Source organism: Leptosomus discolor, chromosome 24, assembly GCF_034619465.1.
Source record: "Leptosomus discolor isolate bLepDis1 chromosome 24, bLepDis1.hap2, whole genome shotgun sequence".
NCBI classification, from domain to species: domain Eukaryota; kingdom Metazoa; phylum Chordata; class Aves; order Leptosomiformes; family Leptosomidae; genus Leptosomus; species Leptosomus discolor.
The window spans coordinates 4904110-4918215 of NC_141414.1; the positions used below are offsets into that span (position 1 = coordinate 4904110).

Here is a 14106-nt window from a genome sequence, read left to right on the forward strand (position 1 = left end):
TCTGAACATATTTTAACACAAAATGTCTGTGGCTCTTGTGGAGGGGCTCAAGAGGGTGAAATAGTGCATGGAAGACAGTACAGGGGTATGTCTATGTGTGTCTTTCCGCTCTTCCAGCACAGACCAGAGTTGGAGGGCGACAGAGCAGAGCCATGATAGCTGCTTTGAATTTCACATAATAATGGGCAGACAGATAGTTGGAAGGCTTAAGGAGAGCAATGCCTAAATCAAATCAATGGGTAGGAACATTGGTTGTCGTTGCAGTGTCTTGCTTATCCAGAAAATGGGAAAGGTTGGTGTTAAAGAGGCCGGAGAGGCTGCAGTTTTGGCAAAATGTATTTGGGGCAGGATTAAGAGCTTTGTGGAGAGAAAAGAAAAGTGAAGCTCCTGCAGATGTAGCCAAGGAAGCCGTAGTGTTTGCTTGTGGCCTTAGGGGTGTAGTGCGAAGGGGATAGGTGTCAAAGTGGCCAGCAACGTGAGGGCCTGGCAACGTGGGAGGCAGCTGCAAGGAACGGGGAAGCGAGAGGGTTTGGAGGGTGTTGAATGCTTGAGGCAGAGCCGGCACTGAGACTTCAGAAGCAAGGAGAGTGTCTTCAGAGGAGACTGGGAACGAGGTAGCACTTCAGAATTAGCAGTGGTGTAAGAGCTGCCTCAGGAGGTTGAGGGATATTTGGTAAAGACTGTATGTACACTAAAATAAAATCTTCAAATATTTCAAGAAACCTGTCTTCCATATCTGCTGGAATAATGATGTTCTGCTCCATCAAATGGGCTGAAACACCACAAGAAACAGTCCCATTCAATGTCAGTGCCAATAAAGAACTACTAATTTAAATTAGGCTGTACAAAGAGAGGAAATCCTTGAGACCTTCCATAAGTGGATCCTCAGAGCTCCCCACCTTCGTGCAGGGCTGTTTAAGAGTCTTTCCCCTGTACTATTTTTTTTTCTACAGATGCAGTGTCCGTTTGTGTGGGACACTTAGCAAAACGCCAAAAGGACAGGCAGGGTTCCTGTGCTTGCGTAAGGGGTGTTGCTCAACTGGCACCGTGCTGCTCCTCGAACAGAGGAAGGAAACGGTGTCTCCCTCTGACACTGACTCATTTCCTGAAGGCTGCATCAGCAGTCAGTCTTTGGTTCCTCATGGTACATCAAGGTGCAGTAGAGAGTTTTCTCAAAAAAACCCCGCTGACACATAGTCTCAGACTGACCCTTTGTCAAATTCAGTGATTACTTCTGGAGAAGCGCCATAGTGACGGCACTGTTGGATGGAAACCGAGGGTTGGGTGCTGGAGGTGCTGGGACAGACTGTCACGTTCACACATGGCTGTGGCACAGACTGTGTCTTTGGTTGTTGAATGTTACCTCAGAAGTTAGATCTGATTTGTTCTGTTCTCCCACCTTTCTGACAGAGCTTGGCTTTGTAAATGGCTGGTTTTATCTCCACTTTTATCTTCCCCACTCTATGAGTCAGTGCAAACTGGAGTACAGGGAGCTAGGTCGTGTGCGAAGGAGGCCGTTGACAGATCACGGTGCAGATGTTTTGTGCATGTGCCTACAGATGGGTGCAGGACCATGCATGTTAAATGAGGACAGATGCTAGAGATAGCTGCTGACTGCAAGTTTTACTGGCTGGTATGTGCTGCCTTGTCCTGCCTGCGCTAACAAGTCACAAATAACAGGGTTCTGAGAGCATCTATTGGAGAGAAACAGCAGGTTCTGCTACTGCCTGTTCCTTAATGTGGGTTGGGTTGGGTTGGGTTGGTTTTTTCCCCCTTCCTCACTTGCAAAAACCTTGGAGATCTGAGACCAGCAGCCGCCTGCTAAGTCGTTTGCTAGAGATTGCCAAGGGAGCCCCAATAGCCACGAGGAGAAGGCAAGAAGTGTCCAGGAGAGGGTCCAGGCACAGGGCAGCAGCCATAGCTGGGCTGGGTGTGGAACAGAAGCTAGACAGAGGGAAGCAAGGGGGTTCTTCAGGGGCCAGAATGCCTCACCATGCAGAAGCTCCAGGGTCAATGGAAGGGAGCACAAGTCGCATCAAGATGTGCCAGCCTGGCTTCACGGGAAGAAGCTCACTTATTGAAAGCTGTCTTCAGCCTTCAGAGTCCCTTTGCCGTCCTCTTCAGTAGCAAAGAGCTCTTAGCCATTCCAGCTTATGCATTCTGTGTGTCAGCCCTCCTTGTGCCCCTGGGTTTATTTAGTTGCCATTAGTTTTTTCTCCAAATGTTAAGAAGTAATAATAACCAAAGTCATTATTTCCAGTTTTCCTTGAAAAGTCTGGGTAAAATGCACTTTCTCTGTTGCAAATCTCCTTTGACCTGCTGCAGCGTATCTGCCTGGTGGTGTTTTGGTCGAGGCATGAGGGGGAAAGGAGAAGAAAAAATGCTTCTCTTTTATAAATGGGCGATGCATATAGTGGAAGATCAAAAGCCCCCTGGTCTCTCTCTCTCATCCCAATAGGGATTCCTGCTGTGTTGTTAGTTTGCATGCCATACAATAACGTCTCTGCAGCTTCATCCCATAAAGGCTGTGCCTCATCTGTTTGCCTCTTTTTCACAAGCCTGTTGATATAAAGCATTAATCATTCAAATATTAATAAAGAAATAATAATCCTGGCTGTTGCTAACTATCTGATTTCCTTTCTTTTTCTTTTTTCCTTTTTTTTTTTTTTTTTTTTCCCTGTGCGCATTTTCTTTAGCTTGAAATGGCGATTGAAAACCTACAAAAAAATGAAGGGATTACATCACACAAAAGCAGTTTGCTCAACAGCCATGTAAGTTACAGTTGGAATTTACAACCTTTTTCCTGCTTTGGTAGGAGCATTATTTGTAGCCCTTTGGTGTATTCAACAGGACGAGCCACTCAAAGCTGCCTGTGATTCAGCTGTGCTGCCCAAAGCAGCCCATGCCCAAGAAACAAGAATCTGCAAGAAGTGCCATGGTGTTAATGTTTGTTTATGAGATGCTCTGGATTCTGTAACTGCCTCTACCTTGTGTTTATTTATTTCCTCTGCCTTGCAATGGAAATTGCTAGCAACTAAATAAACACATTTGAGGAAGTTCTTTCCTTTCACTGGAATGGAAAGATGGCTGGAAAATACCTTGCAATTCTGCAGCAATACCTTGGTGTGAATCATGACAGACATCCCTTAGATAGCACGTACCAAAAGCCTGCTCCTGTCAGTGCCTGTGTTGCCTCTGTCTGTGCCTCAGGAAGACCGTTACAATGCTATGCTAAATCTGTTTGCTAGACCTCTCTCTTCTCACTACGCCAACAATTTCCCTGCTTTGTGTGAAGTTCCCACTATTCTACTGGACCTTCTGCATCATGGTTTATGGCTCCCATGCAGCAATGCTTAACGATGAGCACAGGCTTGTGTGAGATTTGAAGGGTCTAATTCAAGTCCTGTTGAGGTCATTGGACTTGCCTTGACTTCATGGTGTTTTGGATTAGGCTGAAGCATGTTCTGCACTGATAAATCACAGTGTACAGAGTGGTACTTCTTTATTCTAACCAATTTCCTTTTGCTTTGTATTTAGGAACAGATCTGTTGTCATTCTTGGGTCCTGCAAAAAAAATCTTTGCCCTCTTCCCTCTAGAGAAATGGCCTGAGAAAATGAAAGGGACGTTAAACCTAGCGGTCTGATTCTCTTAAGCTGTTGTCAGACTCCAAACCAGGGCTCGTGGATGAGCTCAATCCTTATTTCAGCTTCTAGGAATTGAAAGTTCCTCATTGTAGTTGGGGAAAAATAAACCTGCAGAATCAGGCTGGCGGTTCCCGTTCTGAGCATCTCTATGCACCTTTCCTGAGGCAGGCTGTGGCCGTGCTCACACGCCCGCGCTGTGCCCCGAGTGCCACGCAGATCTGTCTGAGGAGAATGTTGCTCTGCAGAATTTTTCTGGTTCATCCCAGTGCAGAAAGGGACAGAGCAGGGCAGGACAGGGTGGGTTGTGGTGTGGTGTTGAAAGAGGTTTGAAAAAAGCAGGAAAAGGGCAGAGCAAAGAAAGTGAAGATAAAAAAGAGATTTCATCTGACTGCAGGCTATGCAGGATGGAGTTGGGGCCCAATCCTGCCTGTGATCAGATCTTCCCCACCCTTGTCTTGCAGGGTAGAAGTAAAGCACTTGATGTCTTCTCAGGTCAAGGTTCATAGTTGGGCATAAGGCTTAAGTTCTCTTACAAATTCTAAAGCAAATAAACTACTTCCTGAGCACACATGTGCACATCGGCTCTCCGCTCATCCCTGCTGAAGATGTCGCTCCAGGCACAAGCAGCGTTCTGCCCTGGGCATCTCTAGGGCTGGGGTAGGGAATTCCCTCTGCCAAGGGGCAGAGCCTGAGCCAAGGAAACCCGCAGGGCCCTTGCTGCCCTGTGAACCTCCAGTGTCCCCGCTCTGCCTTCCCGGAGCATGGAGCGAAGTCCGCGGACGTGTGGGGATAACGAGGAGGCGATGGTACGAGCAGTGCCCGTAGGAAACTCAGCACGTTGCAGAACGGGATCAGGCAATCTCTTCCCAGAGCTGGAGGAAGGTCGGTGCTGTTGCCTGGGGAGGCTGCGCAGCCTCTGCCTGGGGAGGTTCTCAGGACTCGGCTGGACTGAGAGACCTGACCTCCCTTGGAAGCGAGCCCTGGTTTGAGCCGAAGGCTGGACTGGGACCATAGAATCATCATCAAATGGTTTGGGTGGGAAAGGACCTTTAAAGGTCATCTGGTCCAGCTCCTCTGCAGTGAGCAGGGACGTCTTCAGCTGGAGCAGGTTGCTCTGAGCCCCGTCCAGCCTGGCCTTGAATGTTCCCAGGGATGGGGCATCGGCCACCTGGAGACTCCAGAGGTTACTCCCAACTGCAATGTATGGGACAGCCCGACGAGCCTGCAGCGCTGAACCTCTCTGCGTGTCTTCCCTGGCATGTGCTGTGTCACAAAGGCTGCTGCTATCTGGGACGCTTCAGTTCCCACCTCTTTATGTTAAAGAAACAAAACAGCAAAACCAGCCAGAGGATTACCTGTCCCGAACGCTTGTGACTGACACGCGGTGTTGGCAGGCTTGTGCTGAGAACCAGAAGGTGAAGCAGCAGGTGACTGTGATTTGTCAAGGCTGAAAGCAAAATATGAGCTTGACAAAAGCTAGTAGCAGGAAGTTGTGAGATAATGAGTCGCTATTAGTTGTGACTTAATTGCTTTTAGTCTTAAGGTTGCGGAGTTTTTAATTAAATGTTCTGTCCCTCATTATAAATTTCACATTTTGCAAATGTGTAGATTCTTGGGATAATGGTTTATTTTGTTGCTGTCAGCAGATTTTTCATGCCAGGAATCATTTGGGTTGCTTTTTTTTTTTTTTTTTTAACAAAAAGGAAAATTAAAGGTATGTCAGTCAAGAGGGAATTTTGTAGATAATGCTGTTTAAACAAAGTCAATGTGAAATGGAGCCATGCTTGATAACTTAATTTAGCCTCAAAAACTCTCAGAGAGGTTATTTAAGTGCACTTGAAATATCAAATTTGGAAGCCTAAGCTAATGCTAATACCCCAGTGACACACAATGTGTCTAACGAAATCATGTCAATCTATTACTGTTACTGAAAAAGCTCTGCTGACAAGTGCACTCCAGAGTCACCGGGTCGGAGGATTATTTCTTTGCCAATTATGAGCTTGCAGATGATGCAAAGAAATTTAGGAATAATAACTACAATTTTTGTACACGAGTGCCTAAAGCTAGGCACGTAAGAAGTACTCAAATGCTGTAACCTGCCTGAGGCCCTGCGGCTCCTAGTTATCCACTCCAAGGAGTAGGGGCAAAATGTGTGATTGCCTCACTGCCTGTAAAACAACCCCCCCCCAAAAAAAAAACAAACAAAAAGCCATTGGACTTCTTCCCTGCGGGTGAGTGGCTCTTAGGTAGGTGCTGATGGAGTTTTTCCCCTGAGGAAAAGATTTTACCCTCAAATGGTGTTTAGGTGGAAACACCTAAAATGAGACTGAACAGAGAAGCAGGAAAACTGTTAATGAAGGGAATAACTCTCGCTTGGCCAGGGCGGGGGAAATGTAATGACCTGATGAAGGATGAACCTCTCGCTCGATGGAGAAAGGCGGGCGATGCTGGAGCTTGTGCTCTCGTACACGGAGGGCTCGGGGCTTAACTGTGCAAGGGACCAGAGCGGCCAGGTCCTTGTTCTAGAAAAGAGACTTTTCAAGAGAATATATAGGTTTTGATGAAACTTTAATTGCAAAAGATTGGTGGGGTTGAGCAGGGAACTGATGGTGTGAGGGAAGCGTTTCTCCCTGTCGCTGAGCTGGGGATGCTCGGCAGGTCCAGGGTCCGTCCTACCTCTGAGCTGGGCTGAGCGGGGACTTAGGAACCTGCTGCTCTTAGTCTCAGGGGAAACCAACCTTAAATATGAACCACCAATGCGTGTCTTCATCGCTTTCTTTTTCACAGAAGCATCCATAAGAAAACCTCTCCAAACCTGGACCTTCAGAAAAAGAAAGTTTTTCTTTTCTTGAGCAGCCCCGAGTGTCACTTTTTCACCCTTAAAGAGCCATCCTTGAATCGAACAAGGACGAGGTTTTTTGCTAAAGATTATTTTTTGTTAAATCAAAACAAACAGTCAACAGAAATAAAGTAGAAATGCAATTGTTCCCCTGCGGTGCATGGAACAAAGACGGCAGCATACTGCTGCGTAGTGGTTTTATTGGAACCTGATTGTCGTATAAACAGAAATGGAACGGCAGAAGATCTTGTCATTGTCACAACTGAGCAAAATTCGAAAAGTAAACAGAATAAGAGATACAAATGGCAAGAATTTTTAATGTTCTCATTTTAAGTGCCCTGTCTGTTATTACGAATGCAGCAAGAGCAAAAATCATGTTTTAAAAATTATTTATATTCTGGCAGATTTCTTTTTAAGCTCTTCTGTTCGTTTTGTAATAGATTTCTGATTCAATAGTGGGAGTTCATATTGTGAAACTCTGTAGTGTTTAAAGGAATATAAAAAGACACTTGCAGAAAAAGAATGCTGGAAGATGAAGGCAGTATTCTAGAAATATCTGGGATGAGACTAAAAATGTCCGGGATCAAATTATATGAGAGGGTCTTACCTATATCTGAATTTTCCATAGTAACATGCAATTTTAATTTTTTTTTTAAGGCTTGGAATTAGAACAAGTTTAAAAAATAAATAGCTGATCCATATTCAGTATCTTCTATTGGATAAATAAAATAAATGGTTAAAAAAAAAAGAACCTTCTTAATCATCAATCTTTGAAATAGAGAGGATGGGCCAAAATTAGCACAGATGTGGACTACTTAAAAAGTGAGTTTCTGCTGGTCTTTTATGTCAAAAACAGTGAGGCCCACTCTTGTTAGAGATAGCTCAATTGGTGGGGGAGGCTCAGGAGTACAGAAAGGATTTGGGGGGCTTCCCAGAGATATCTCTTCCGCAGATGAGAGCACGAAGGGACGTGGCTCGTTAGCAAACACCACCTCTTTGGACTGTAGCGTTTGGAGGTCAGAAGGATCTTCATCTGTAGAAGAATACGTCAAAGGGTGTCTTAGGTGATGTGTCACTGGAGGAAGGTGGGAAGGTGACAAGCAGCTCTGCAAAAAGCAGGACAGAGGGGAAAATGGGCGAGAAGTTTTGCTTCTTCCAGCTGTGGCAGCCCTTGGTCTGCTCCAAAGGCCACCAAAATGGATGCAGTCATTTGAACTTGTGGTTGCTTTGGATCTAATGAATGAAATTGTTTTAACTGTACAGCTTTGGATTCAGCTCATTTAATGTAGCAGAAGTTTAAATTTGGATATGTGAATGATAACCACGGAACATACGTTCATAGGTGCTGAAAAGCCTTTGTGTGAGAGCAGAGTTGGATATGAACTATAGAAACTGAAAATATCTCAATGGAGCGAGGTGTCAGAGGTGTCACTGCACATCTCAGCTTGTGTTTTCACAGAGTTATTGATATAAAACTCGAGTATAGGGTGAATTGGGACCCTACAGTTTCGTCAAGAGAGAATGGTAGAAAAGAGCCGGATACTGGAGTACGATAGAGAGGACTTAAGCACAGGCCAACTTGTACATCCATGTGCATGGTTAAATCCCGCTGATTTCTAGACCATGTGCGCTTGAACTACGTGCTGTAAGGAGATGATGTGGCTCGTATTTTGGCATCCATAATCTGAGTCGTTTTTGCCACTGATGTGGTGCAAATGCAGCTGCTTCTGGTGGAGCTGTGCCTCCTGTGCATGCAGGGACGAGGTCTGGATGGAGAGGGAAGTCTTCAACATGTTAATCCCCAAATATCCCAAATGACAATGAAAGGGCTTTTAACCAAAGCTATTGATTTTAGTCCATTTATACACCTAGTTCCTTCAAAAATTCACTTAATATAACACTGATTTTATTGATGCTGAAGTCATTTAGCCAATTAAAGGAGTTTTTATCTTTTTGCATTTTAATTCCTGTGCTGACATTGTGTGCTGGGCCTGCCCTTTCGGACCGGCTGGGTATAAATAATTTATATTAATTGCAAACCTTAATCAACACAAATGTCAGAAGTTCAGACAGTAAATTTTGATAAGTAGATGGACCCCCTCAGATTTTTAAGGTTGCTTTGGCAACCGTTAATTTTATGGTTAAGGGAACAGTTGCAGACATGCCCATCTTCAAATTAATAAAGACTTTGCAGCATGTTTGGTTCCCCTAAAATTTATTCCTCTTAGGCAGTATCTTAACATCTTTATTCTTGGAAAACCCAACTCTTTACAGCTTTATTTTGGCTCTGCAGGAATTCATCTGAATCCAAGGTGGACACTGAGATGGCAGGTGGACTATGTTTTAGTGCTGTGGCAAAACCTGACAGCATTTTTGTTTGGGTTATTAGCTTTGGGCTGGGGGTCCTTTTGCTTTTATAAAAATGCAACCAGTATAAGTTATATAAATTAATTCTATAGATTAACTACTCAGCACTGAGTTCTCTTGAACTCTTCATGTCAGGTGGGCTCTCCTGACATGAAGCGTTGACACTGTTTGACACAGCCCGTTCCAGCCCTCTTTAGACTTTCATGTGTTCTTTATTTATTTGTATTTTCCATACATAAAGCTCCAGTGGTTGTTGGACAACTACGAGACGGCGGAAGGCGTCAGCCTTCCCAGGAGCTCTCTCTACAACCATTACCTGCGGCACTGCCAGGAGCACAAACTGGATCCAGTGAACGCCGCTTCCTTCGGAAAACTGATCCGTTCGGTGTTCATGGGGCTGAGGACTCGCCGCCTGGGAACCAGGTTGGTGTGAATCTTCAAGTTAAAAAAAAAAAAACCCTCCTACAACTTCTGTTACGTGTGCTGAGAACCTGCTGAGCATCATTTAGCAGGCACAGGTCTGTCCTCTGAGATCTACAGAAACAGCCAGCCATGATCGTGTGGGGAAAAAAAATTGCTGTTCTGAGGCACAGAAGTAATTTCCGTGTGTTGTGAGGCAGAGCTGCTTGCTCGCCGTGAGTCAGCGGTGTGAGAGGCTCGACAATACAGTTAATTTAAGATACGCCCCAGGTCTCTGGTGACAGTGTCTGGTCCAGCGGAATTTGGTCCAAGTCCATTTCCTAAGGAGCCTAAGAATGTTTTATTTGAACCTAGGCTTCTTCTCATTCCATTACTGTCTCAAAAAGATGAAGTAACTCATCTTCACGGTTGCTGCTGTCACCTGCAGAGCCCAAAATTCTGGTGCAGTGAAACGGTTTCTCCCTTTGGGTCCTGTAATATTCCTCCATCACGGGTGAGAACAGAGCCCATGCTCACGTCTTTGATGCAGACAAACTGTACAGATGTAAATGGCTTATTTCTTCAATTCCCAAAGTGGCAGGCTGGATCTTGTGACAGGATTTTTTCTTTTAAAACATCAAAGATCAACATGATGTTACAACAAAAGTGTAACTTAAGAAGGTATAGTTGCATGTGTGTCCTTCAAGGGAGCATCCAAAGCGTCTGCACAGCTTGCACCGCTGAGTTTGCATTTTATCCCAGCTTCTAATTTAAAAAAAGCAGCTAATACGCTAGAGAAACAGTGATTGCTCTGGTTGCGTAAGATTTTATAATGAAATTCAAGCTTAGATATTTGGTCTTCTAAATGAGAACAAAACCAGATGTGTCCGGGGCATTCCACAGCTGGAATGTGGAGGCAACAGTCATAGGAAGAGCAGGGGAGAGTTTGGATTTCCGTAGATCAGTTCAAGTGCAAGAGCTTTGAAATAGTTTCTTTAGAGGAGAGAAATTCTTTAATCCTATTAAGGATTAAAGAAAAAAACAAACAAGCAAAAAAAACCACTTAAAATTGCGAATGTGCTGGCTGGGAAGGATACAGTAAACCTCAATAAATATGGAAATAGCTGTCCACCATTATTTTCTTAGATTATAAATGCAGCTGTTATTTAATTTGGAGGCACTTAAAATCACTTAAGACATGGCCAAAGCACCCTTCATACCTGAGCCCTCAGTGTGTGCAAACCCCTTTTGTACAGTGACAAAGACTGAACGATTCAACCGTCCCCTTGAAAAGAGAAAATCCCCCCAACAAGGAAGAAAGCGTTAATTATTTGACAAATATGACTCTTAAATGTCTTTATGTAATTTTCCAATTGGAAGCATCATTGAATTTAAGGTGTCTTCCGACCCTGTCATAGTGATACAGCAAGTGAATTTTAAGCATCCCCCGTAAGAGGGCTCTGGAGACCCTGCTGCTCCTCCCCTGGCTCCGTCTCCTCTCCCACTGAGGACTCAGCTCAACCCTTGTTAGTGACAAATTGGCTAAATACATTGTCATGTATCCATGGCTGCATAATTGTCCTTCTTGATCCCAAAGACAGATGCTTGGGGACTGAAAAATTCCACTTTGGTGGAAAAACTTTAGCTGACACTTCTGTCTGATGTGATGGAAAGACGTTCTCCTAAGGAGCATCGCAGCAGACTTCCTGACCAGCAAAGGAAAAAGAATTACAGCCTCTTTTGCTTGCCAAAAGCTTTCAGTTTTTACAAAAACTACAAAAATGAGCAACTCCAAGAACAAAGCCACATCAAAGCCTGTTGCTGTTGCTGTGAAAGTGCTGGCAACAGAAAGACATTTTTCTTATCATAGTTGACTATTCAGTCAGGCTTGTTTTATCCAAGTCTAGATAAAGATGGAAGTTTGTTTTTATGGAAAAAACAAATCCTTAAACCTTAATCAAATAGCAAAGTGTCCCCTGAGGTCTTTCTGTCATTCTGTTTAATAACACTTTGTATTGTAACATTTATCTCTTCTTCTCCAGTTACCATTGGTTACTTGGAACAAACCTTGCCGGGTTTTAAATGTGGATGTCACTGAACTTTGCGACATGGGGTTTTAAATTTTATAGGGGATGATGGCATTCGTTAGTTCATTAGTTCAGCCATTAAATAGCGCTTGGCAGCAAACCAACGGGTGCTGTAAGAGCTAGGGTGTATTGTCAAAACAAGCCGAAGAATAAATTTGAGGGCCACGATGTCCCTTCCATTGACTAGCTTACGGTGAGCAATTTCAATGCTGATACTTCCAGGGGAAACTCCAAGTATCATTATTACGGGATCCGTCTAAAACCAGAGTCTCCGCTGAACCGCTTGCAGGAGGACACCCAGTACATGGCAATGAGGCAGCAGCCCATCCACCAGAAGCAAAGGTAGGTGCTCCCGGTCTTGGAGCTCGCTAGCGGTGCCCCCCGATGCTGCCATGGGCAAGGGTCCTTTCCCAAAAAATGCAGCAGACCCCTTCGTGGGACTTGGCTTGGCTTGGGAGCAAAGGGTGCGTGTTGGAACCGTTCAAACCCAAGTGCCAGAGCTGAGCTGTGGAAGAGGGGGCTGCAAGTCACTGGCTGCTCTGAGTAGTGGAAGGGTCCTAAACCAATTCTGGTCGATGCCCCATCCCTAGGGACATTCAAGGTCAGGTTGATCCTGCTAAAGATGCCGCTGCTTGCTGCAGGGGGGTTGGACTAGATGGCTTTTGAAGGTCAGCTCCAACCCAAACTATTCGGTGATTCTATGAAACGACATTTATCTGCCTATTCTGTTTGCCAATGGCTTGATTCAACCCGCTGCTACAGAGAGGCCACCGTAGGTGCCACTTTTCACTGCCTCCCTCTGACCGAACTGTTTTAGGACCTCAGCTATGGAGTTATTTGTGCCAAATCAGTGTAAATGACTTGGGGGCTTGTGTTGTGCTCGGATGGGTTTTGGGTTTTGTTTGGGTTTTTTTTTTTTTGTGCAACAGTGCAAGTTAAACAGTGCTGCAGTTAGTCTTGTGTCTGAGTAATTTTGAATACAAAAAACAATGTGCAAAGGAATTTGGAATTGTCTCCTGGAAGCACGGACACTTCTGGTTCTTGCTGGAGTGAAGAAGGAGCAGGATAATTTATTTCTTCAGCTCCCAAACAGAAAGTAAGTGCAAAAGTCAGCTCCCGAGACTGAGAGTCTGCACTCTGGCACCCACTCCAGCTCTGCTTCTCATTTTCTTCTTTTTTTTTTTGATGTCCCTTTGGGCAAACATCTTAACCCCTTTAATTCTGTCTTGGGGAGTGCTTTTCAAAAGGAGGTTCTCATTTTCCCCCTCCAGTTAAGTGGCTGACAAAAATGGTCAGCCCTCAAAATGCTGGCCTTGAGCGTAACCTGGGGTGTTACACAATGAACACAGAAGTCTGCATGACTGTGCTGCAAATGCCATGTATGTGTTTGCTCGTGCCTCTGTAAATCCCAAGCCACGCTCTAAATTTAGGTATAGACCAGCGCAGAAGATGGATGGCATGGCAGAGAGTGGGTCCAACAGTAACCCGCACACTACGCCGGAGCAGTCGGTCGCTGCTCAAAGTCAACACCATCAGCAATTCATAGGTGAGGAGACGCTTTAATGTGTGTGATATCTCATGTCTGAGCTTGGAGCTTTGAGAGAAAGGAAGGGCTTGTCCAGCAAGCCCCGGCTGTTCTGCCTGTGTTTGCTTTTCTAACAAATTCACGGTATTATATGTTATACATATATAAGATATATTTTTGTATATATTCTCATAAGCTGTTGTAATGTCGCACTTGCTAACTCCTATACCCACAGGAAGGCTTTTTCCTCGTGCCATCAGATCTCTTGTTTCCCTCTTAATAGGTTTTTAATCTGTCTGGTTTTATCCCAACTGGATGGAATGGGTGCAGGTCCTGAAGAGACTCACTGAGACAGGCAGCCGGGGGGAGGAGAGCGATTCTCCTCCTTGCGAAGGCTGCGATATGTACCCGACTGCAGACGATCCGCACGGGCCTTCTCCTCGTGAGACACGCTCTCTGGCTTTGCTTCTCATGGATCTCTATATCTCCGTCATTCCAGTAGAGATACCAAACCCTGGGCAGCTCTGAGCCTTCTCTGAAATACAATTGCTCCTGATACATCTGCTGTCCAATTATGTTTTCCATTGTACTCTCAAAATACCAGAGAGACATTTTTCAGACTTCAGAGAAAATCTAATGAGAAGCACAGTAGCTGAGGACAATGTATTCTTGTTTCTTTTATTACAGAGAGAAAGAAAACATTTTCCTTTCCACACTGAATAAAATGGGCTGCGGTTGCTCGCTTTTTGCCCAGTATAGCAGCATGAATTGAGCAAGTACTGGATTATCGGTCTCATTTCTCCTGTTTATCCCCAGCTGAAACATGAAAGATGGGCACCAGCGACAGCAGCACCTTGCACTCCCCTGTAGTCCTGCGTAACTGAGTGCTCCTAAGTCTCACCATCCTTCCCAATCTTTTTTTTCCCTAGATGTAACCCATGTCTTTCCCGAGTTCCCAGCTCCTGATTTAGGTAACGTCCTCTTACAAGAAGGGGTCACCATGAATGATGTGAAGACTCTGCAGCTTCTTTACAGGAGACACTGTGAGGTGATTATTTGGAATATTTTAAATTGATTTATTAATTGCCGTGGAACATAATTCATGTGCTCATCTCATATCCTGCTCTGAGGAAAAGCTGGCATGTAATAGGGAATGCTTGATTTGCTGGGTACTGCAGCTCAAATATTGCGGTTTATGCTGTTTTTTCATTGTGTGACCTGTTTTGTGTTATGTTGATTGTCAA

At 44.7% G+C, this 14106-nt stretch overlaps 1 protein-coding gene across 5 annotated transcripts in view; it reads left to right on the top strand.

Annotated features, from left to right (window-relative positions):
* Positions 1-14106, top strand: part of RFX2 (regulatory factor X2) — a 28057-nt gene that overhangs the window by 6473 nt on the left and 7478 nt on the right. For 3 of the 5 annotated variants that reach the window (XM_009950149.2, XM_086477324.1, XM_086477322.1), the window contains 5 exons: positions 2697-2771; positions 9093-9274; positions 11560-11679; positions 12768-12883; positions 13792-13910. In XM_009950149.2, coding sequence (XP_009948451.2) covers positions 2697-2771; positions 9093-9274; positions 11560-11679; positions 12768-12883; positions 13792-13910 — 612 coding nt within the window. The remainder of the gene's footprint in view (positions 1-2696; positions 2772-9092; positions 9275-11559; positions 11680-12767; positions 12884-13791; positions 13911-14106) is intronic. The other 2 variants (XM_086477325.1, XM_086477323.1) reach the window with 1 other exon arrangement.